At 38.9% G+C, this 20551-nt stretch overlaps 3 protein-coding genes across 3 annotated transcripts; 1 reads left to right on the top strand and 2 right to left on the bottom strand.

Annotated features, from left to right (window-relative positions):
- Positions 1-34: 34 nt before the first annotated feature.
- Positions 35-9558, bottom strand: acsl2 (acyl-CoA synthetase long chain family member 2). The gene is made up of 20 exons (XM_033972805.2): positions 9454-9558; positions 5968-6188; positions 5651-5765; positions 5258-5322; positions 5075-5176; positions 4653-4752; positions 3975-4153; positions 3874-3906; positions 3667-3718; positions 3467-3540; positions 3146-3223; positions 2710-2844; positions 2507-2641; positions 1879-2047; positions 1704-1792; positions 1307-1423; positions 1074-1217; positions 890-991; positions 733-804; positions 35-656 (listed from the first exon to the last, which is right to left on the bottom strand). The coding sequence occupies exons 2-20, from the start codon at positions 6184-6186 to the stop codon at positions 510-512; spliced, it is 2127 nt and encodes a 708-aa protein (XP_033828696.1). The 5' UTR covers positions 6187-6188; positions 9454-9558; the 3' UTR covers positions 35-509.
- A 2155-nt stretch (positions 9559-11713) lies between these two features.
- On the bottom strand, positions 11714-18406 carry prkg1l (protein kinase cGMP-dependent 1, like). Its single transcript, XM_055224105.1, has 20 exons — positions 18302-18406; positions 17726-17909; positions 17537-17651; positions 17281-17447; positions 16827-16940; positions 16157-16262; positions 15851-15914; positions 15542-15619; positions 15268-15362; positions 15126-15191; positions 14618-14692; positions 14449-14542; positions 14208-14341; positions 14021-14110; positions 12950-13091; positions 12536-12699; positions 12327-12449; positions 12122-12184; positions 11959-12025; positions 11714-11882 (listed from the first exon to the last, which is right to left on the bottom strand). The coding sequence occupies exons 2-20, from the start codon at positions 17904-17906 to the stop codon at positions 11799-11801; spliced, it is 2022 nt and encodes a 673-aa protein (XP_055080080.1). The 5' UTR covers positions 17907-17909; positions 18302-18406; the 3' UTR covers positions 11714-11798.
- Positions 18407-18924: 518 nt separating this feature from the next.
- ubl4a (ubiquitin like 4A) lies at positions 18925-20531 on the top strand. The gene is made up of 4 exons (XM_033973311.2): positions 18925-19122; positions 19506-19611; positions 19679-19884; positions 19993-20531. Exons 1-4 carry the CDS (start codon positions 19075-19077, stop codon positions 20098-20100), a joined length of 468 nt encoding a protein of 155 aa, XP_033829202.1. The 5' UTR covers positions 18925-19074; the 3' UTR covers positions 20101-20531.
- Positions 20532-20551: the final 20 nt, after the last annotated feature.

Here is a 20551-nt window from a genome sequence, read left to right on the forward strand (position 1 = left end):
TGATTATTAAGCTTAAATTGTGTGCTATTTCAGTCAAATTACATCAGGTATACCCTTTTTTTCAAAATAAAACATTACAAACAATTAAATATGTGATTTATTCTTTACTGAAATCAGTCTGTTACAGATTTACAGTATTTACATTTAGTCCTATTGTTATCAGTTTACTCAATTACATTTCTCACTGGTTTATAAAACACTTTAAAGAACATTTCTTTTGAAAAGTTACAAAAATGATCTTTCATCTTGTCAAACCAGCATTTACATTTTATGCATGTGGTAGAAAAGTGTGTTACAACATTGTGTTTCGTGCTTTCAGCAAGTTTCCCAAAATGTTACATTTTGAATTAGTCTCATGTCAGGCAAGAAGATGCCCAGATTTCTGGTCTCTGTTATGTAAAAGTGAAACTTAATCTGAAAGGTGCAGAAGCATGAGCCCAAACCACATATATCCTGTCATAGATTAGTTAAGGCTCAGGTGGGTGAATAATCCATTACTAGATTTAGTTTTAACTCTTGATTTTACTCTTATTGTACATGGCTGAAAGCTGCTCTTGGAAAACTCTGCGGATATCTGTGCGTCTGCTTTTGAGTGTTGGCGTGAGGAGGCCATTGGCGATGCTGAACATCTCTGGGTGCAAATACAGATCCTTCACCTTGAATATGAGTGACACATTCAGGTAATTTTCCTAACAGAAACAATTAAAAGGTGACTGACCAAACAATGCTAACCTGCTCAAATGACTTCAATCCTGCTTCTTTTCCAACAGCTTTCATGTCTTCCAGCACAGCATTCTTAACATCCTAAACATTTATTCAGTTAAACATAAAAGACAATTAATAAAACTATGTATTACAACTATATAACTTATGTAAGAGTGCTACTTACAGGGTTCTGGCACAACTCTTGGTAAGATCCCACAAAGCCTCGCTCTTTAGCCCAGTCAACAAACACCTCTGGATCAGGAACCACTATTCCTACGAGATGCGACTAATGGAGGACAATAAATACAATACAATAACTTATGAATGATAAATTATGGCATCATGGAATACAATCTTTCAGGTCTTACTTCCAAGCTGTCTCCATGCACAAAAACCTGGAGGACAGGGACACAGCGCATGTAGACATTTTCTATCTTCTCTGGAGCTATATATTCCCCTTGGGACAACTTAAAAATGTGCTTTTTCCGGTCAATAATGCGTAAGGTACCATTCTAGAAAATCACAGACATGCACACATTAATACCAGCAGTAATAGAGAAAATCTGTCACAAAAATACACAATCAACATTAATTATCTTACAGGAAGCCACTGGCCCACGTCTCCAGTGTGTAGCCAGCCATCACTGTCCAATGCCTCAGCTGTTCTCTCTGGGTCCTTTAAGTAGCCCTTGAAGACACTCGGGCCTCTTGTGCAGATCTACAAAAATAAAGTTTGGCATAAATTCTTTAAATTTTTACAAATGACATAAAATGACTGGGAGAATATCTGGTTTAGTGATGGGGATTGGATTTAAAAGGTCACTATTGATATTTATAGTTGGCGGGCCTGGTTTCTCACAATGCTATGCCTCATCAGTCAAATTAATAGTTTCGTAGGACTTTTGACCATTCAGAAGATACAACATTTAGTGTGGCAAAGGTCCTAATTTTACATCACTTAAAATCCTTGAATAATTAATGTTTGTCTTAAAGCTCACCTCTCCTTCTCCATTCTTGGCTAAATAGTTCATTTCAGGAATATCCACCAGTTTAACCATGGAACCAGGCAATGGAGCACCAACATGACCTTAAAACACAGAAAAAACATTTGGATGACCGACAGATTTTACACTGTACAATAAGAAAATTGACCCTAATTGTAACGCTGCATACCTGCTTTCCAGTCTCCAGGCATAGAGAAAGTGCAGCCGGCTGTGCACTCAGTCTGACCATAGCCCTCAAATATGAGGCAGCCTAGAGTGGCTCGCAGGAATGACAACACAGCGGGGGAGATGGGGGCCGACGCAGTGAGGGCAAAACGGAGATTACCACCAAGACTAGCCTAAAGGAAACACAAAATATAATTCTGTCATACACAGTAGTGGGGCGACCGTGGCTCAGTGGTTAGAGTTGGAGGATCATTTCCCACTTGGACCAAGTTCTCTCATTGTGTCCTTAAGCAAGACACTTCATCCGCATTGCCTAGTATGAATGTGGTGTGTGCGTGAGTGACTGATTGGTGGTGGTCGGAGGGGCTGAAGGTGCAGAATGGCAGCCTCGTTTCCAGCATTATTATTATTAGTAGTAGTAGTAGTAGTAGTAGTAGTCAGCAGACACATTTGTATCAATTTCTATAGTTTTTCCAACTTATGTCCAAAACTTTGTACTTAATAATGCTAAAAAACATAACAAACTGATCATTCATTTTTCACAAAGTGATAAACAGAACCAAATCTAAACATGACTAACATTACATATCAGATGAAGCAAAACCCAAAAACAATGTGTATGTTTTACAAACCTGAATCTTCTTGAACACTAGTATGTCCCAGAGACTGTTATTGCGTACAATTCCACTGCTGAGCTCCGCTAGCTTCTTTCTTACAGCATAATTCAACAAAGCTCGACGCAAAGGAGAAGTCACTGAACCTTGAACCTGAAGCAGCACACACAAATATAAGTCTACAGCGAGATTTGTTTTTAAAAAATGCAAAATGATCTGACCTTGTCATAGATTCGATTAAGTAAGCGAGGTACAACAGGGAAAAAGGTTGGTTTGAGAGTTTTGATGTCATCCATCAGGAGAGAAATGTCACCTTGGTAGAATCCAACTCGAGCTCCATGACAGAACATGGACACCTGAAATATATGTTGTATTTAACACAATTTAACACAGTGCACACAAAGGCAACCACCAGCAAATAACTATAAATGAAACATCTATTCAGACATGTGTTAATGAGAGTAACAATGTAAAATGGCATTAGTAGAGATGTGGGGTCATGCAGTACTTCTTGTTCACACCACAACAAAATTTAGACTAAATTGGGACTAGAACAGAACCAATCCAAGTCTACATCAGGACTTAAACTGGATAAGTGTGAGCTCACAATAACATATATTCATAGCCAATAACAGGTGAGGGAAGAGTGAAATCTACCTGGATCATCCTCTCAAACATATGTGCCAGAGGTAAATAGGAGATTGACACATCGTCTTGTCGAATCACAAAATAGCCCTGTGAGATTAGAGAGTGTAAAATGAGCAATGCACCAGGGACACATAAAGTTCGAACAACTTCTCCAATCTTTATGCAATTAGTTAAACAACCTTGCAGCGACGCGAGCAATCACACAACCAATTAATCATACCATTAAGCACAGCGGGTAATAGGACAGTTAAAGAGAGGAGACAAATTGTTGTGAGGGATGGTATCTGGAAAAAAGCTGTTCTCAATTAGTGCAGAAGTGTAGACACAGACCTCCAGGATCTTAATAACAGAGGAAGTGTTGGAGGCGATGTTGCCGTGGGTGAGCATGGCTCCCTTAGGTTTTCCTGGAAAAGAAAAAATAAACAGGACATTACAAGAGTGCCACACAGAAAAGTACAGCTTGTTAGTGGGCAAAGGAGGACACTTGTCTAATGACATGGAGTCTTTATGCAGATGGTAACAGACTCTACCTGTGGTGCCGCTGGTGAAGCAAACCACTGCCAGATCCTCAGGCTTGGGCGGCTGGAGCAGGCAATAAAATATAACAATGCAATTATAACAAACTTCCTCCGCTGTTAATCATATCTTTATAAAGCTAAGCATCAATAAAGCTGTCATCCCAGCAGCTGCAGGGCCATAAGGTATTTACTGTTTAATGAAAAAGGCAGTGAACTCACCACAGGATCTCGGAGGTTCTCTCTCCCCAGTTCCTGACAATAATAATGACTCATTTAAAACAAATAAGGTGAAGGGAAACTGCCACTTGAAACCTCCTTACTATGAGCTGTGTGTATTTAAGCACTTCCACGTCACATTTCTTGGCTCGCTCCAAAAAGGTATCACTGAAGTCATTGAAGAGGACCAGGCAGGACAGTTTAGGGGTCAGGCCTTTCTCTTTGTTCTCCAAAAGAGATGCTGCTTTTTCTTCACGATCACAAATCACCAATGAAATCTCAGCTGAAAAACACAGAACTGGGTTTTGTTATGTGTTTGTATGGACTTTAGACCTATTAACACAGATGGTATGCAACACTAAATTTATATTTGAATTGTGTGTATTAAAGAAAAGCAAAGCAAAGCAGTAAAGCTCAATGTTCTGTGTAAATGTTGTTTAAATATAATCTAAACATAATCTCTTAAATATTTTCATACTGACCGCCAATAGTTTTTTTTCCTAATTTTCTCATTATCAAGTTACAAGTGGGTATATGTACTAGGCAGTAGTGGCATTGACAAAGTTTGGAAATACCAATGATTAAGACGAGCATTAAACAGCAGCTCATGGAGTGTTCTCACTCTGGTTAGTAGGTAAATGGAGGAAGTACAGACTGAATGTTAAAGGTAAGCCACAGGTACATTTTACTTGACAGTGATGCACTCACCCTTCAGTTTTTTTTGGTCTCTGAAGTGTTTTGTTTGATTTTAGCATCATGCAATACAAGCCAAGCTAACTTACCCAGATCGAGGATATGCACCATTGCCTCCAGCCCCAGAGTTTCATACAGAGGCACTACTACCATTGAGTAAGTGTAACAGGCCAGTTCTGAGATTGTCCACTACTTCCAGTAGAGGGCGACAGAGACAGAAAGACACAACATTTGGTCAGGCAAATGTATATTCCATCATGAGAATACATAACACAGAAAATAAACAAGCATTTGTGTTTTTAGAAATTAAATTGATCAATACAGGTTTCAGGAGAGAGTGTGTAGAAGGTAGTAATAAATTCTTTGCCTTTACTGGTTATATAATTAGTAATAAGAAGAGAAAAGTGAATGACAACAAAGAAAAATAAAAGGTTGAACTTGAAGCAGGTTTGATGCTCTCTGATCCACCTGATGAGTCGCTCATAATACTGTATGTACATCGAGTCCATACCTCTGGTCTGTTCTGTGCAAATATCCCAACAAACTGACTGGAATTCGGTAGGCACCCTTTGGCCAAAAGCCCAGAGCCCAGAAGCTGCGCCTGCTCTGCCACCTGACAGATTGGAGACATTGAGTCACTAAAGCAGCTAGATCTCGGGAACAAATATAGCACATAAAGCACAATTAGTGAAACCTCGGTGTAGGAGATCCACTCGTATGGCTGTCCAGGTTTTCTGTAGCCAAGACAAGGGCCACCGTCTGAGAAACACAAACAACAAACAGACTCTTGTACAATGCACTTCACTAGTTGCATATTGAATGACTAACCCAAGAAAACTAGTGAACTCAAATGTGATCAAACTTACCGTAAATTGAACATAATCAATCAAATGTGGTTCACAAACACAAGAAATGTGAAGAAAAAACACTGTAAACTAATGAATACAACCTCAACAACAAAATAGTCAAATAGTTTATTCATTGCATATTATATCAGTATCCGAAAAAAACAAATTTCATATCAAATAATGTTGAATAATATGGATTAATTAGGACCATGTAAGTTTGTACAATCATATATAATCACCTGAGATTCTGAGGCCTCTTTGAAACATGTCGTACCACGTTTTAGTGTCCTCAAAGTAAAAATCCAGCAGTTTGTCATCCTTGAGAAGAGCCGACCTTCTGCAGCAGGGATCTCCCTACAAGAAAGATTTACAAAAATCCATTTTCAAAAAGGTATAAAGTAGTTTTGGTCAGGAATGGTTTGTATAGTATAGTAGTAAGAAAATGAAAGCAGAACTAGAAGAAGTAAAATAAGATGTTTTCAATAGTACTTGGGTTAGAATAAGTAAGAATGGTGATATAGAAATGGCTGAATTGTTTGTGATCAACATTACTCACATTGACAGCCACGGACTGTGCCTGTAGATCCACTATGGGGTGCATGGGTCGTGGGCGGGTCACTAACCAGTACGCAGTGACTGAGGCCAAAGCTCCTAAACCTAACAGAGAAGGTGTCGACAAGGGCAGTGACGGCAGGATGCTTCGGGAACTCTCGGATTCAGAAACTTTAAGTCTCCAGTTTGAGCGAAGCGAAAATAACCAGTCATGAACAGGCATTTCTGAAAAAGAGAGAAAATGTACTGGTAAACTATAGTAGATAAAATATATACTTTACACAATGCATAGAAAATATATAAACCACAAAATATGATGGACGGCAGGCTCCCAGAACTCCTAAATAAAGAAATCCCCAAAGCAATTATGAGAGTAAACAAAAGCACCATCATTCTCTGGGATTTTGATAAATATTTGGGTGGAGGATTAGTCTCAGCTTTATGTCCAAGATAAAAAAAAAATCATAGAAAATGTTACAACATAATAGATTTCTAACATCAATTCTAAAAACAAAAACAACATCTAAAGTGAATAACAATAAATGAGGGATACTGTTGTCAGCATTCGGTTTGTAAAAGTAGACCTGTCAGGATAGTTACTATATCAACTTATTGTCAATAAATGACAAATGAAACGATAATTTTAGGGGCAAATATTTAACGTGGGTACTTTTTCTTTGTAGTCTTGAATAACAACTAAGTGTTTCATTCTGATATTTATTAATTGCAGCTCAAGGTTTAAACAATATAACACATTTAAAATATATTTGGTAGAGTCAATTCATTTAAATATTATTGGTTATTGTCTATATTTTCTTCAGCAATATGCACACCCATAATAATTTGATATCATGACAGGCTTATGTAAAAAAAAAAAAAAAAGGTGTTCTTCAAAGCTAAAGTTGGCAATTGACTGCCTGAAGAGGGAGGGAGAGAGAGAACAGAAAGTAAAAGGGACTGGCTGAGCATGACTAAATGTGGCCCTAAATCAGAATTTGAACTGCAAAAACTCCTGAATCCACCTGAACAAACCTGCCTCATTGTTATCATTGAGGGGCACATAGCACAGAGCGAAGAGCTATTCCACTAGACTCTTATACGTCAGGCTTTGAACCATTAAAGCACTCTATCATTCACTTGCACAGGAATCCACAAATCCCCTCCGAGAGCACCCCTCAACCTCTCACCCACTTTCTGCCTGGTGCCCAATAATAGGGTGATGTCATCCCCCCCCTCCACTCGGTCCAGGCCAGTGCTACTCTTTCTCTCTGAAAAAATGATGCCACGGTCTTCCCAAGTGACATTTGCGAGCAGCAGCATTTTCAAAACAATGCTACTTGTGTAATAGTGCAAAAAGATCTTCTTATCAACTTCAAAGGGTGGGTCAAGTTTTCAAATCGACAACTAGTTGTGAAGGAAACTTCCTGTCGTTTGGTCGTTGCTTTGTTGTCTCTGCCTCTCTCATTCCCATTCATTAAAGCCCCTGACACAGACTATTACGCCTTTTCAATTAACTTTTTCAAGAGCAAACCTTAAAAATATTAGGGTTGTCAAAAGAATCAATACTAAAATGAGTATCATAACTAGATACATATGAGCAGGTATAAATTTTAAATGGTTGTGATATTTATCAGAACTAGTATAACATTTATTAATAAATGACTCTTGTGTGCAAAACTAATATTCTATTTCATGAAAAAGAAATATTTTTAATAAACATTGTGGTATCAAAGTCTGCATGTGTTCAAGTTTTATTCAAGTCTTAGAATTTAAATCAAGTTTGAGAATTTTTGGTATAGTTCTTCGTTTTTAGAAATGTCATGTATCATGTATGTTTGTTCATGCAAATCCTGTTGTTAGTAGTTTTGTCCAAGTAGGAAATCGACAAATACCTGGTAGCAGCAGAAGGAGAATTCCCATGGAGGAGGGGAGCAAGTTGTACCCAGTCCTAGGCGCGCCTGAGCACATACACTACTACTGACATGCTGGGACAAGGCTCAAAACTGTAATTTAACTATTGTGTAATGCAGAAGATATGTCATTAATGCTCCAGAAAGAAACTGAGAACTGGTTTCATTAATGTATTTAGCAGTTTCGGTAAGTTAGGACTAAACTGCTCACAGGTTTTGCAAAGCAACATGCAACACATGCTCATGCTGTTATAAAGTGTGAAGCTGTAGGTTAGATGTCTGCCAAGAGCAGACATGAAGCTCAAGTACAGTAGCCAGCAGCATCTCTGTGGTGATGAGAGCAGCTCTGGGGAATGCTCCGCTTTGACTCAAAAAGCTACAGGAGGTGGCAGGAGGGAGGGGAACAAACTCAACTCACAGTTCGCCAAAAAAAAATGGTGGGGTGAATGGTCTGTGCTGAGCCCAGACACGTGAGGCTAACTAGGCAACAAAATTGACCAAATCAAACACTTTCCAAATGAAGTGTAAAGAACAGGAACAAGTGGGAAAGGGGTGGAGAGAGGGAGAAAACCTCACCTTCACAGCATTGTTAAGAGTCGAAACCAAACCAGAACTGTGCACAAAGACACATTTGTGCATTTTACTGCAGTCTATTGTTCACAGAGCATCAAGTTCAGACCACACTGAAAGAATCTTTAGAGCTGGCTCTAACCACCAGCTGGATCCATAGTGTCTTTTATGCAGAGGTAAACTTAGGGTACTAGGCCTATATGCATGAATGTTATTGCTATGCCCTCTACTATGACACCTTTCCACCTTTCCATCTGAACTTCCATCTAACTTGTCCCAGAGTCTCTAGACATGCTGATTAAGGGAAACCAAACACCAAAACACCCACCAAACTTAAATAAGCCTATGATGGTTCAGACACAAGAATGCAAGAAATGTCAAAATGAAGGGAGATTTACAAAGGGAAGGAAAGTAGTAATTATCCTGCCTGGAATGACAACAAAATAGTGCACCCACATGACATGCATCATTGTAGGCTGCACAAAAACACCAAGTACAATAACAGACTACATAAATGAATGGGGAGTTCATAGGCTGCAAGTGCCACACCATAACTATATTATTATTACTTTAGACTATGGTATATTTTTGCATATTTATTAGACATACTTCACATTTTACCAGCTGATAAAAATAATTAATGAATAAAAACAAAACTTGTCTCTTCTATCGTCCACTCCACTGTATGCGCTCGCGACGTGTCACTGCGTCACTTCAAGGAGTAAAACCAAAAGCATCACAAATTAACGCCCTGCAAACTAAGAAACAAGTTTGATTTCTAGTTGTAAGTGCGTTGAAACTTGAAGCTACTTGTAAAAAGAAGGTAACTCTGCAAGACTCGTGCAAGCAACAACAGCAGCAAGCTCACTCTCCAAGTTTCCAGTCCTGTCCAAGTTACACAAAGTTATACTTGATTAAATGGAAAACATGCAAAAGCTACACAAGATAAAGACTCTGATTTACAGCTATATTGTTTTTAAAACGATCAGACACAGAGGTAAGCTACATACCTGTGTAGTTTTAGGAGGAGCACTTTTAATCCAGGCTCAGGTCCCAAGTCACTGGAGCAGAGCCATCATCAGCCACAGGAGCCACAGCAAGTTAGAGATAGTGCCACTTCCGCTCCGACGTTTCAAAATAAAAGCTAAAATTGTGAAGTCTTAACTTCCTCAAGGCGCCACACAGTTTTAAAGTGATAGTTACATAATTCAATTACTGCAAGAACGTTTTTACATAATAACTATACCTTTCCCATAAATGTTCTATTTGCAATGTAAACCTAGTTTTATGAGACAAATAATAAAAAAAACAACAACAGAAGAATAGTAACAGCTTAGTTATCTTGAGCTACATTTTCATAGCACAGGGATCCTTCCTCCACAGACCACTCTGGAGCTGAAACTTTGAAGCAGAGCCAAGTGTCCAGCGCACACTGGTCTGGAGCGCACGAGGGAGCGCACGAGGGAGCGCCCTGTCACGTGACCAGCTCACACGGGATAGCGCTCAAAATCAAAGTTTCTACAAAAGTACAGAAAAGTATTAGGAAGTGTCATCATGTGTCAACAGTCATCCAAACATGTGAATAATAAAGGCCAAGTGAATCATCTGTGATTAAGCGTTCTAGCCTGATCAATAACAGCTGATTTAAATAAGTGTTGTATTATTTTCATTCGTTCACACTACCTCCCTCATATCCAAACTATTGACTGTCCCTGGCTCTGTGTCCATTGTTGTCATGACAACGGGAGCACCCTATGATCAATCAAATAATAGTGTATCTGCAGCAATTGTAGAAAAATACTATAAAATCTCTTGACAGGGTCCAGGCCTGTCCAGACCACAGATCGGCAGTGTTCCAGCGTTCAAAGCGTCTCTCCCCCCGAGCATCTGAGCTCTGAGTATTTATAGCAGAATCACAAAGCTACATACATATCAAAGCAGAGTGACTTTTGTTTCACACCCATGAGTTAATTAGGTTTTACACTTAAAAGCCCCAGTCTTTTCAGGAGGTCTCAAACTCAAACAAATACTTTTACTTTTCAGTCCTTTTCAAAAATGTATTGGAGTAGAAAGTACAGATATCTTCTTTCAAGTGTAGTGAAGTAAAAGTAAAAAGTATCAACTCTAAAATGTACTTAAGTAAAGCAAAAGTCGAAGTTTCAAACTGTCAACTGGACATTGTAGGAGTGAAGACGTTTCGCTGCTCATCCAAGCCGCTTCTTCAGTTCTTGTCTAGTGCTGGTGGACTTTGCCTTATATCTGTCTGAAGGGAGGAGCTAACTACACTGAAACTGTAAGCAGCTATTGTCTCCAGTTTCAGCCTTAATGACCCTATTCAACCGTTAATGGCCTCCTATTGTTATTTTTGTTTGCTTTGGGTCTGAGGATGGAATCATAGATCTGTGAGAGATGATGTCTTAGACCCCATTCCTGTTTAAGGAAGGATTGTCTTTCCTTTAAGTCCCCTCTCAAACCATTTCTTTTCTCTGGCTAAGATCTGTATGTCACTATCTTCAGAAGTGGTCAGTGTCTTTGAGATGGAGATGTACAGTAAACTGTGCTCCAGAGGAACTCTCGCGACAGTGTTGGTACATTCTCTTATGGAGTGGTGGTTTAGTTCCTCCAATGCACCGCTCACTGCACTCTTCACTACACTGAATGGAGTAGACCACATTACTTTGTTTATAGCTTGGGATTTTGTCCTTTTGGTGGACCAGTTTCTGTCTTAAAGTGTTTGTAGGTTTGAAATAGGTGTGTCTGAAAAACTTTACAGTATGAGATTCCAGTCTATTCCATCCTCAGACCCAACGCAAATAAAAAGAACAATAGGAGGCCATTAACGGTTGAATAGTGTCGTTAAGGCTAAAACTGGAGACAATAGCTGTTTACAATTTCAGTGTAGTTAGTGCCTCCCTTCAGACAGATATAAGGCAGTGTCCACCAGTAATCTGAGAATCCAGAACTGAAGAAGCAACTTGGATGAGCAGCAAAGCGAGCAGTCTTCACTCCTTCAACAATTTGTCCCGTTGACAGATTTAAACTTCGTCTTTTACTATGGATCAGACCTAGAGGACTGAGGGTTTACACAGACATCGTACTTAAGTAAAGTACAGATGCCTAACATTTATACTTAAGTACATTACTACTTTTGCATTACTGAAGTACAGTTTTACGCTCCACCACTGCAGTTGTGTGTTTCTAATTCACTTGAGCAAATATACTACTACAGTTAGTGACAGTTTTACTTACAGATAACTCAAACAGTTTCTTAATAATCAGTAACCATTTAGTTTATTTAACAAGATATAACAAGATTGGTATTTTGAAACAAGTAACAGATGGTAACAATATGAAATCAGAATTCATCCCAGCTTGTGTAGAACTCTCCTGAGTCCTCAAGGTAATGACTAGATGAAGGGCTGTCCAAGGGGAGATTTACCTGAAATGTAAAATAATAATAATATCAGTAGTTCATATTTTCAGCATAACTGCCTCAAAATGAAAGAAGGCCTTACTTTTGGAACAATGGGTGCAGGTAATGTTAGTCTGCAAAGTGCTTCCCAGTCAAAACCTTCAAACCATCTATATGAAATAACATAAACGTTTCATATGTCGTACATCCATGTTTCAAGCCATGCAGTTTTTTTCTTTTTCTTCACAGAAATATCGGCCTCTTACTTGTGCTTGTGAATGTCCTTGGCCCCATTTCTTTGACTGCTCAGTCTCTCTGAAGGGTTGTTCCTGTTGATGGAAGATAAAAAATAAAATAAAGATTCATAAGTGGGATACTGTGACTATTCCTTTGACATGCTTGTATTTGAAGGCATGCAAAGAAAATCTGAGCTGTTTTGGTTTGTAGAATAACATTGTGGAATAAATGTACCGGCATAGTCTCTTTATGAGACTTGAGGCGCTTTTGCTAATGGTTTTGGGGAAGTCAAGATGATCAATGCCACGAATGGTTTCTGTGAGAATCATCATCGGTTCAAAGCCACAGAATGGGAGACTGGGGACAAAAAAAGAAAGATCTATGAATCTTACCCACACCTGGTGAAATGAGGAAGAAAAATGAGGCTAAACTGAACGGCTCACCGACCGCTGAGCAGTTCAAACACAAAGACCCCCAGAGACCACATATCTGCAGATACGCCGTGTCCTTGGTTTAAAATGATTTCAGGAGCCAAATAGCCTGGTGTACCACAGAAAGTCCACGTTTTCTTAGACATGTCAAGTTTCTTTAGACATCCAGAGCCAATCTAAAGAAAATCACATGCAAATCAATTCAAGAAATCTGTGTATAAGTACCTGAAAATAAAGTAGTACAGTACATTTCAAAGGATTGTGTGTGTTTGTTTTAGCATTATTATTAAACACTTTATTCTTGAATGGTATTTGTGATGCAATGACTGGATAGCACTTGTACATGCTGCAATAAGGCTTAGTCATTTCTATTCAAGCATGATCATATTTTTTGTCATTTCTTAATGCTGAATCGAGTTAAGATACCAGTTTGCCGTATCCATGTTCATCCAAAACAACATTTTCTGGTTTGACATCTCTGTAAATGACACCTCGACAGTGGAGAAAGGTCAAACCCTCCACAACACAAGCCACGTAAAACCTGGTGCTGCTGTCATCCAGTGTTCCTCTGAAACAGATACAGAAATGTGAAAGGCCAAACAAACGTGCAGACATTTACCAAAGCATTAGTTCTGTTACTGATAAATTATTGTTATTTAAACCATCAAATCTTAATATTTCCATCATAAGAAAGATTTATTTACTACCAACTATGTCAGCTAAAATGGGTATTTACATATCATCAATGCTACTTCCGAGCCATGATAAAGATGAAGGCTGTGGAAAAATAATAACTCTTGAAGACTAATAATCCATTTGTGAAGCCTGGGGAGTTATGAAATACAAAAAAGGTTTATTCTTTGTTACGATCGATATGGACAGGACAGGGCCCACAGACTGACAGCCTTCTGGTGTTCCAAGCAAGTCTCTTCTCCGTTTCCCCCTAGTCTCTCCTCTTCCCCAGACCATCAGAGCTCTGAGTATTTACACCAGAATGACAATCACAAGGCCATCAGGATAGAATAACTATTGTCATTACAACTAAAATCACCTTTTTAGAGATATTACATTTCGATAAAGGATAAACATGGGTACAAACAGACTAAAAATGACACAATTGAATCCAAAACACAACTACAGTTTGTTTTCCATACATATTAAAGGTGCTATATGAAACTACCACTCTCTATGGAGATGTTATTGCTTTGCCTGTAATGTTTCAAAGTATGAGATTAAACTTATCTTTTCCATGGAGACACACAGGTGACACTATCAAATCACCAGTCAGTCCTGTGGAGAGATGAGTCCGCTCACAGGAATGCATGTTTTTCAATGTATTTTTTGAGCAATAAAAACCCTTCATTGATTAATGCAGGATATATAGGTTTAATGTCGTACTGAGGAACATTCCAGGCAAAGCAATAACATTTCCATGGAGACACGCATGTTCACCATCCAGCAAAAAAGTCATGTAGTGCGCTTTTAAGTTAGGCTTACTTTTCTTTCAGGAGTGAAAGAAGATCACCACCAGCACCCACTTCTGTCAGCATGTACAAACAGTCTGCGTTCTGTAGTGTTCTGAAAAGCCTGCAACAAACACATTTCTCTTTGTAACATCCATCACATGTAATCAATGAAAACCAAACAAAATCCAACAAAACGTAATCTGCTGAAGTGCTGGTACCTGACTATGAATGGACAATGAGCCTTCATCAAGATGTCTCTCTCCCTCAGAACATGCTCTTGTTGACCACTGCTGAGGATTAGCTGCTTTTTGAGGACCCTCATTGCAAAACAACTCTTGTCACTTGTCTGCACCTGTCCAAAGTGGAATTTATTGGATTACATTATAGAAACATAGAATCTCCAACAGCAGTGGCGCCTAGAGATGTGCCATCATGTGTAATCATCAATAAGTATCTCACCAGGTCCACATGACCAAACTCCCCTATCGCCAATGTCCGTATCACCTGGAAATCGTTTAAAGCCAGGGATGAGGCCAGATCAGAGCTGTCGGATCTATGTCAATGAGAAGGAATTGGATCATAATTGAGGTATTCTAGATGACAATTTATATCTTGAGTCAATACACACTGAAATGCATGATGTTGGCTTCGCTGAGACTCATCTAGACTTGTCATCAATTCACCAGTAACATCTTTGAAAGTCCTGTAAAATAAACATCATATTGAAAATGAAAATATGTAAATTGCTTTAGAATACATACTGAGCACAATATAATACAGCAAGTATCCACTCTAGCTAGAATATAAATGATTATCTGTATCATATTCTAGTGTCAATACCAAAATTTACAATAGAATAATAGTAGTTTTGTTGATATCACCATATGGTCTTATGTCCGCTCTGATAAAGGTCAAGATCAATCAAAAACTATCCAAGAACAGTCAAAGTAATTTTCTTCAGTATCGATACCTGTTCAATTGAGTATATAGTTACGGTCCCAGTTTCAGTATTGATTAGTATCTGTGTTTTTTCGAACAACCTTATCACATTGTATATAATGCAGTTTATCATGTATTGTAAAAGTAAAATATTAAAACTGTGTGCAAGGCTGTCAAAACATTTTAATTAGACTTACTCTCTGTCTATCAACAAACATGTCACATCTCCTTCAGCAATCACATTTGTTGTGTGAACCTCCTCTCTGATAACCATAAAAACAGCATGTTATAATAAAACATCAGAAAATATATGAAGTATTTGATGTTCTTTATTTTTACCTTAAAAGAGCTTTCTCTCCAAACCACTGTCCCTCTGAAAGCATGGACACAACTGCCTCCTCTTTGTCACTGTCTTTCTTCTCTATCACTTTCACCTGGTAAATCACAAAGAAATGAGGGCAGTGAGAGAGAGCCTTGTGGAGACAAGCTGTAGTCAATTATCACAGTCATAAAGCCATTTCTAAAGCTGCTCCATCACTGACATTTGGTCCTCTTTGTACAATGTTTTCATCCTGAAAGACTCACTGCCACAGTACATCTAAGACAACCCTACCTGGCCTGTAGTGATGATATAAAATGCATCTCCTTTTGTTCCTTGTCTGAGGATGTACTCTCCTTCTGCAAAATGCATCTAGGACAACATAGATATTCATTATGAGAAAACATACAGATGATTTATAATCTGTTAGATCAGCATTAAAGGAGAGATATTATATTGAATATTTCATGTTAAAACAGGGAAAGACTTAGAATACAAATATAACATATATTGTATAATTGATATGCGATTAACATTGCTTTCCGTTTGGTATTTCCATTTTTAGAATCTCTTAACGTATTATAGTTAATACAGAGAATGCACCTCTTCCATAAGATCTGACAATTTCATGATGACATCCTCAGGCAATGTCTGCAGGAAGGGCACGCTGCAGACAGAAAATAGATGAAATGGCACTCAAACCATTTACTGTAAGAATTTCAGACAAAGTTAGCTGTAATCCCATCAGTCTCTCAGTTTAATCAGTAAACATATTACATTATTGTGCAGGTGGGAGGAGTCTTATTCTAATGCTGTGCACGCTTGCATGACAGTGATGGTATTGTGTAAAAGGTGCATATCAGACCTGGCCGTGGCTGGTTGGATCAAATGTATCGTACTGCTGTTTACCTGTTCAGGAGCTCCTCTGAACGTGGCAGGCTGTTGAGAACACTCTGCATAAGTGTGGCCTGGTAGCTGTGGCGGTCGATAACCCACAGTTTGCTGTCCGTTTGTGCTGTAAGGATCAAAGAGGAGGCGGCAGATTAGGTGACAGAGGAGGTGCCCGTGGCAGTGGAGGGGGAGACATTAGCAGGATGTACTGAAGTATTGAGCAGCCTTGTAGTGACTCTGACATATCCTGCAATGGACTAAGGTGAACAGGGCAAAACAATGAGCCAGTCACAGCTTTTTGGCAAAGAGCAGGAGATAAGAGCTCCTTTATTAGAGAGTGCAGATTTCAGCACGATTTCCTATTCCATAATTACCACCATACTTTACAATGCAGAATGTTGTAAATTTATAATGACCCACAGTGACTTTCCCTCCAAAGCTTCCGCAAACGGAAATGATTATCTTTTACATGGTTTAATTAAACTTAATTTCAATCCTAATATCCTCATTGGAAAATAGCTGCTGAACTTCAAACCAAGCACCGTTTAAAATTATAGCTATGCAGATACTAACAAAAATCTGTAGCCATAACATTACTTTCAGTAGTTTTTCAATTTTTCAATGTAATATGTGATTAATTAACAGGATGAAACATGTACTGTATATTGAATAAAAAAGAAAGCCTTACCTGACACAGAATAGCTGTGCATGTAGTTATACAGAAGGGCCAATTCTCCAAACACCTCCTCTGGGAATATTGTTTGGAGCTTAAGGCCATCCTTTTTCATATCCAACCTTCCCTCTATGTTAGCGCAACAAGGTGAACAAAACATGAGATGGTTTCTGCGTTGTAAAATGTTGTTCAAGGACAAACACAGGCAGGATACTGGGGACATTCATGCGTTACAAGACATGTTTCTTTGTACACTGACATTTAGAAACAAAACATCTGTGGGGGTCGGTTAATTTCTAAATGCCTCCCTTTTTACCTTTCCAAACACATGGAACACCGTGCCATTTGAATCAGATACAGTATGGCCAGGAAAGGAAATTCATATGATGACACTGTCACAGTAACCTTGCTTTCATTTGACACTTATAAATATTCCCTAAGCGACTCACATAGCCAAATATTGATTTACCTTCTAAAACATAGGCCCGTGATCCAATGGTTTCCTCTTGAAAGACATAACAGCCTTGATTGATGGTGGTTGGATACATGGTGGCGATGATTGCGTTTATTTCTCCATTACCAAGGTGCTTCAACAAGTCACTCTTCAGAAAGGCAGTTTTAATCAATTTCTGAGACCTGAGGACAAAGAGGTTAAATACACAAAATTCAGTGTAAGCGCAAGGAATGACTGCAAGGCATAGACTTGTAAGATGAATTTTGCTTACTCTGAAGTTGTCTCAGGGCTCTTGTGAGAAAATGTGATCTGGTCCAAAGTGAAAGGTTCAGAAATTACAGTTTTCCTTTTAAATCTGTGTTTATCGTCCTCCTCAGCTATTGAATCTATTGAATAAATACAGGGTTATATCAGGGTGCTGTTTGCAACTAGTGCACTAAGCTTTCTGTACTGTAGTAACCTGTGCAAGGTCCTGGAAGGGGGATAGTGGCCCGGTAGCGATCAAGCTCCTCCTGAAGTCTGCGGATGAGCTCATCCTTGGTGTCCAGCTCTAACTCCAGCTCGTCTATGAGAGTGTCTCTTTGTCGCAGCTCCTCAATCTTCAGCTGCAGGGCAAACTGAAGGTCACGTAGAGTGCCCATTACCTGCAACATCACATCAATATATAGGTGTTCATAATGGTTAAACGACTGTTGGCTGTAAGTGTCCTATAGTGTGTATCAATCTGCATCTTTTACTCAAACCTCGTTCCAATTAAACATATGCAACAGTACAATATCAGTGTTGGATATTGTTGCATATAAACTAAGGTAATTTTAAATATAGTCCAGTAGTCCAGTTAACTAGGTCAAATCTAACACTTATTAAGCATGACTTTTAAAAATAATTACTTTTACACATAAATAAAATATGCTACACACTCACACAGAAACTAAATTGCGAGCAAAAACAAGTCAAGCTTACTTTAATTTCTGGTCTTTAATAAGTTTGATTTTTCACAATATTGCGTTATAAATAGGCCAACAAATGCACTTACCTCCGTCTGTCTCGGTGGTCGTCTCTGATGGTCCGGTGTGTCCGGTGTGTCCGGTGTGAGCAGAGCATGGAGCAGATAGTTGGTGCGGCAGGTGCAGATCTTGATTCAAGTGAAGGATGCTCTGTGGCTCGGGGCTGGGCAGGCGGCAGCCAATCACATGACCATGCCGAGCACGAGCAGAGGGTGTGTGAGAGGAAAGAGGCAAAGACAGGATCCCAACTGGGTCAGAGGGTCTATGGGGTATTTACAATCCCCGGGATACACTTACTACCATTAAATGAGTGTCCATCTAACAGCTGGGGGGAAGCATAAAGCGAACGGGCTGTCTGGCTACCTTTAGAAGAAGGTGGATACAATAGTTTATCCATCAAATAGGAAACACTACAAACGAACAGGTCTAAATCAAGGATATCAAACACATCAAAATATTTTTTAATGCCTTTTAAACATAATTGGCTTTAATACAGGCCCCACATTTAAAATTTTCCAATGTGAGTGTGTTAAATATATGGAATGTTATTTATATTGAAATTGGATGTCTCCCTCCTCGTCGTCTAGACAGGCAAACTGTCACGCATTACTCCAACCGCACGGTGGCACAAGCGGCGCTAGAGCGCGCTTCTCCTGCCAGGTGCAGCAGTAGAGGATGGTGCGCAGACTCAGGAGGAGCGGCGTTTTAGCTTTTAGCTAAATAACTAGCTAAATAACTTTTTTAAGGGGGGTCAGTTCCATATCCAACTACATTTAGGTGTGATCATTTTATTTAGACCAAAATGATTCTTACCGTAAAACCACTTCAAGGAAAAGAATGCAGCGTGCAGGTAAGCTAAAGTACAATGCATTTTAGGTTGGCTACGACAGAGCTAATTTAGCTGTTAAAGCTATTCATAAAGCTAAAAAAGATTATCTTTATTACTCCTCTACTTATGTGCCAACGTGCCATTGACTGTGTATTCACTGTAGACCTATATTTCCCCCGATTTTGATAAAGGTTAAGGTAAATGAAAGTTGTTACAATCAGCAATAACAGTTTGCGTTTCAAATCAAACTAATTGCACAACCATAACATTTTTGACAAAGATGTAATATCATCAGTCCTGCCTAAGTCGCTAAGCATAGTTTTGTTTGTGGTGAGGAACTATTAATACAGCACAGCTGCATGACAGTATCCTCATAATAGTATCTATATTTTTTCTGTTTGTAGGTGACTGAAGACGAAAAGGTGTCTACAGTTAAAGAACTTGTGTCCGAGCGTCTTAATATACCTGCAAATCAACAGAGACTACTTTACAAAGGGAAAGCACTGGCAGGTTTGTAGTAAGTCACCTGTTTCCTTGGTTTTAATGAAGTCACGATTGACGATTGAATATTGTTTAGATGAACACAGATTGTGTGATTACTCCATCGGCCCGGAGGCCAAATTGAATCTTGTGGTTCGCCCAGCGGGAGAGAGGCCTGCTGCTCCTGTCCCCACCAGCAGCAACAGCAGCTCACAGGGGGGAGTATGGCAGACTGTGTCTATGGTATTGGCCAAGCACTTTAGTCCTGCTGATGCAGCTAAAGTTCATGAGCAACTTATTAAGGTAGTCATTATTTACATGCATTTAATAAAATTGTAGAGATGTGTTAAAATCCAAATAAGATCATTTTGATGATAATGTGTGCACAATTCTGTTCAAATTTTCTCAAAGGACTATGAACGTTCACTACGACAGCTCAGTCTTGATGACATTGAGCGCTTGGCTGGAAGACTGCTTCACCCCGAAGGAGAAAGTATGGACACCTCATATATGGACTGATTATAATGTTACACTTTTGTACTAGTGATTGTCTTACGGGGATGTGTTTCGAGATGCAGTGCCCATAGCAATGGGACTCGTTAAGTGATGATGTCGCACTTGACACTTGAGATGATCTGATCAGTGGCGAATCGAATCGTTTCCTCATTACAGATCTCTTTTCTTGACGATACAGACAAGAATACATGAACGTGGTCCATTTTTAATTTTAGTATGGCACAATCTTATTATTCCAAAATATATAGGTAATTTCTCCATCTCCTGAGTTAAACACGCCTCTACTACAGTTTATTTATTAGTGGTGTTCCTCAGTGTGTGCTTTCTGTTTGAAATCTCTTCTATTGTTATGCATATTTTATCCATTATCTGATGGTCAGTGGATCATTTGTAAATATGTTTATATATACACACAATAAAACATTTAAACACTTTGCAGTGTGTATTGATGAAA

The sequence above is a fragment of the Periophthalmus magnuspinnatus genome, chromosome 9 (genome assembly GCF_009829125.3).
Source record: "Periophthalmus magnuspinnatus isolate fPerMag1 chromosome 9, fPerMag1.2.pri, whole genome shotgun sequence".
In the NCBI taxonomy this organism is placed as follows: Eukaryota; Metazoa; Chordata; class Actinopteri; order Gobiiformes; family Gobiidae; genus Periophthalmus; species Periophthalmus magnuspinnatus.

Bases quoted from the DNA above. Each gene is read 5' to 3' on its own strand.
- ubl4a (XM_033973311.2), top strand. From the start codon at position 19,075: ATGATTCTTACCGTAAAACCACTTCAAGGAAAAGAATGCAGCGTGCAG. The intron at 19,612-19,678 runs GTTTGTAGTAAG...AATATTGTTTAG, and splicing joins CAAAGGGAAAGCACTGGCAG to ATGAACACAGATTGTGTGAT. The intron at 19,885-19,992 runs GTAGTCATTATT...ATTTTCTCAAAG, and splicing joins TTCATGAGCAACTTATTAAG to GACTATGAACGTTCACTACG.
- acsl2 (XM_033972805.2), bottom strand. From the start codon at position 6,186: ATGCCTGTTCATGACTGGTTATTTTCGCTTCGCTCAAACTGGAGACTT. The intron at 2,642-2,709 runs GTCAGATCATTT...GTGCTGCTTCAG, and splicing joins TTAATCGAATCTATGACAAG to GTTCAAGGTTCAGTGACTTC. The intron at 1,218-1,306 runs GTAAGATAATTA...GTGATTTTCTAG, and splicing joins ACGTGGGCCAGTGGCTTCCT to AATGGTACCTTACGCATTAT.
- prkg1l (XM_055224105.1), bottom strand. From the start codon at position 17,906: ATGGGCACTCTACGTGACCTTCAGTTTGCCCTGCAGCTGAAGATTGAG. The intron at 17,448-17,536 runs GTAAGCAAAATT...CTTTGTCCTCAG, and splicing joins AGCCCTGAGACAACTTCAGA to GTCTCAGAAATTGATTAAAA. The intron at 14,342-14,448 runs GTGAGATACTTA...CACTTTGGACAG, and splicing joins AGTTTGGTCATGTGGACCTG to GTGCAGACAAGTGACAAGAG.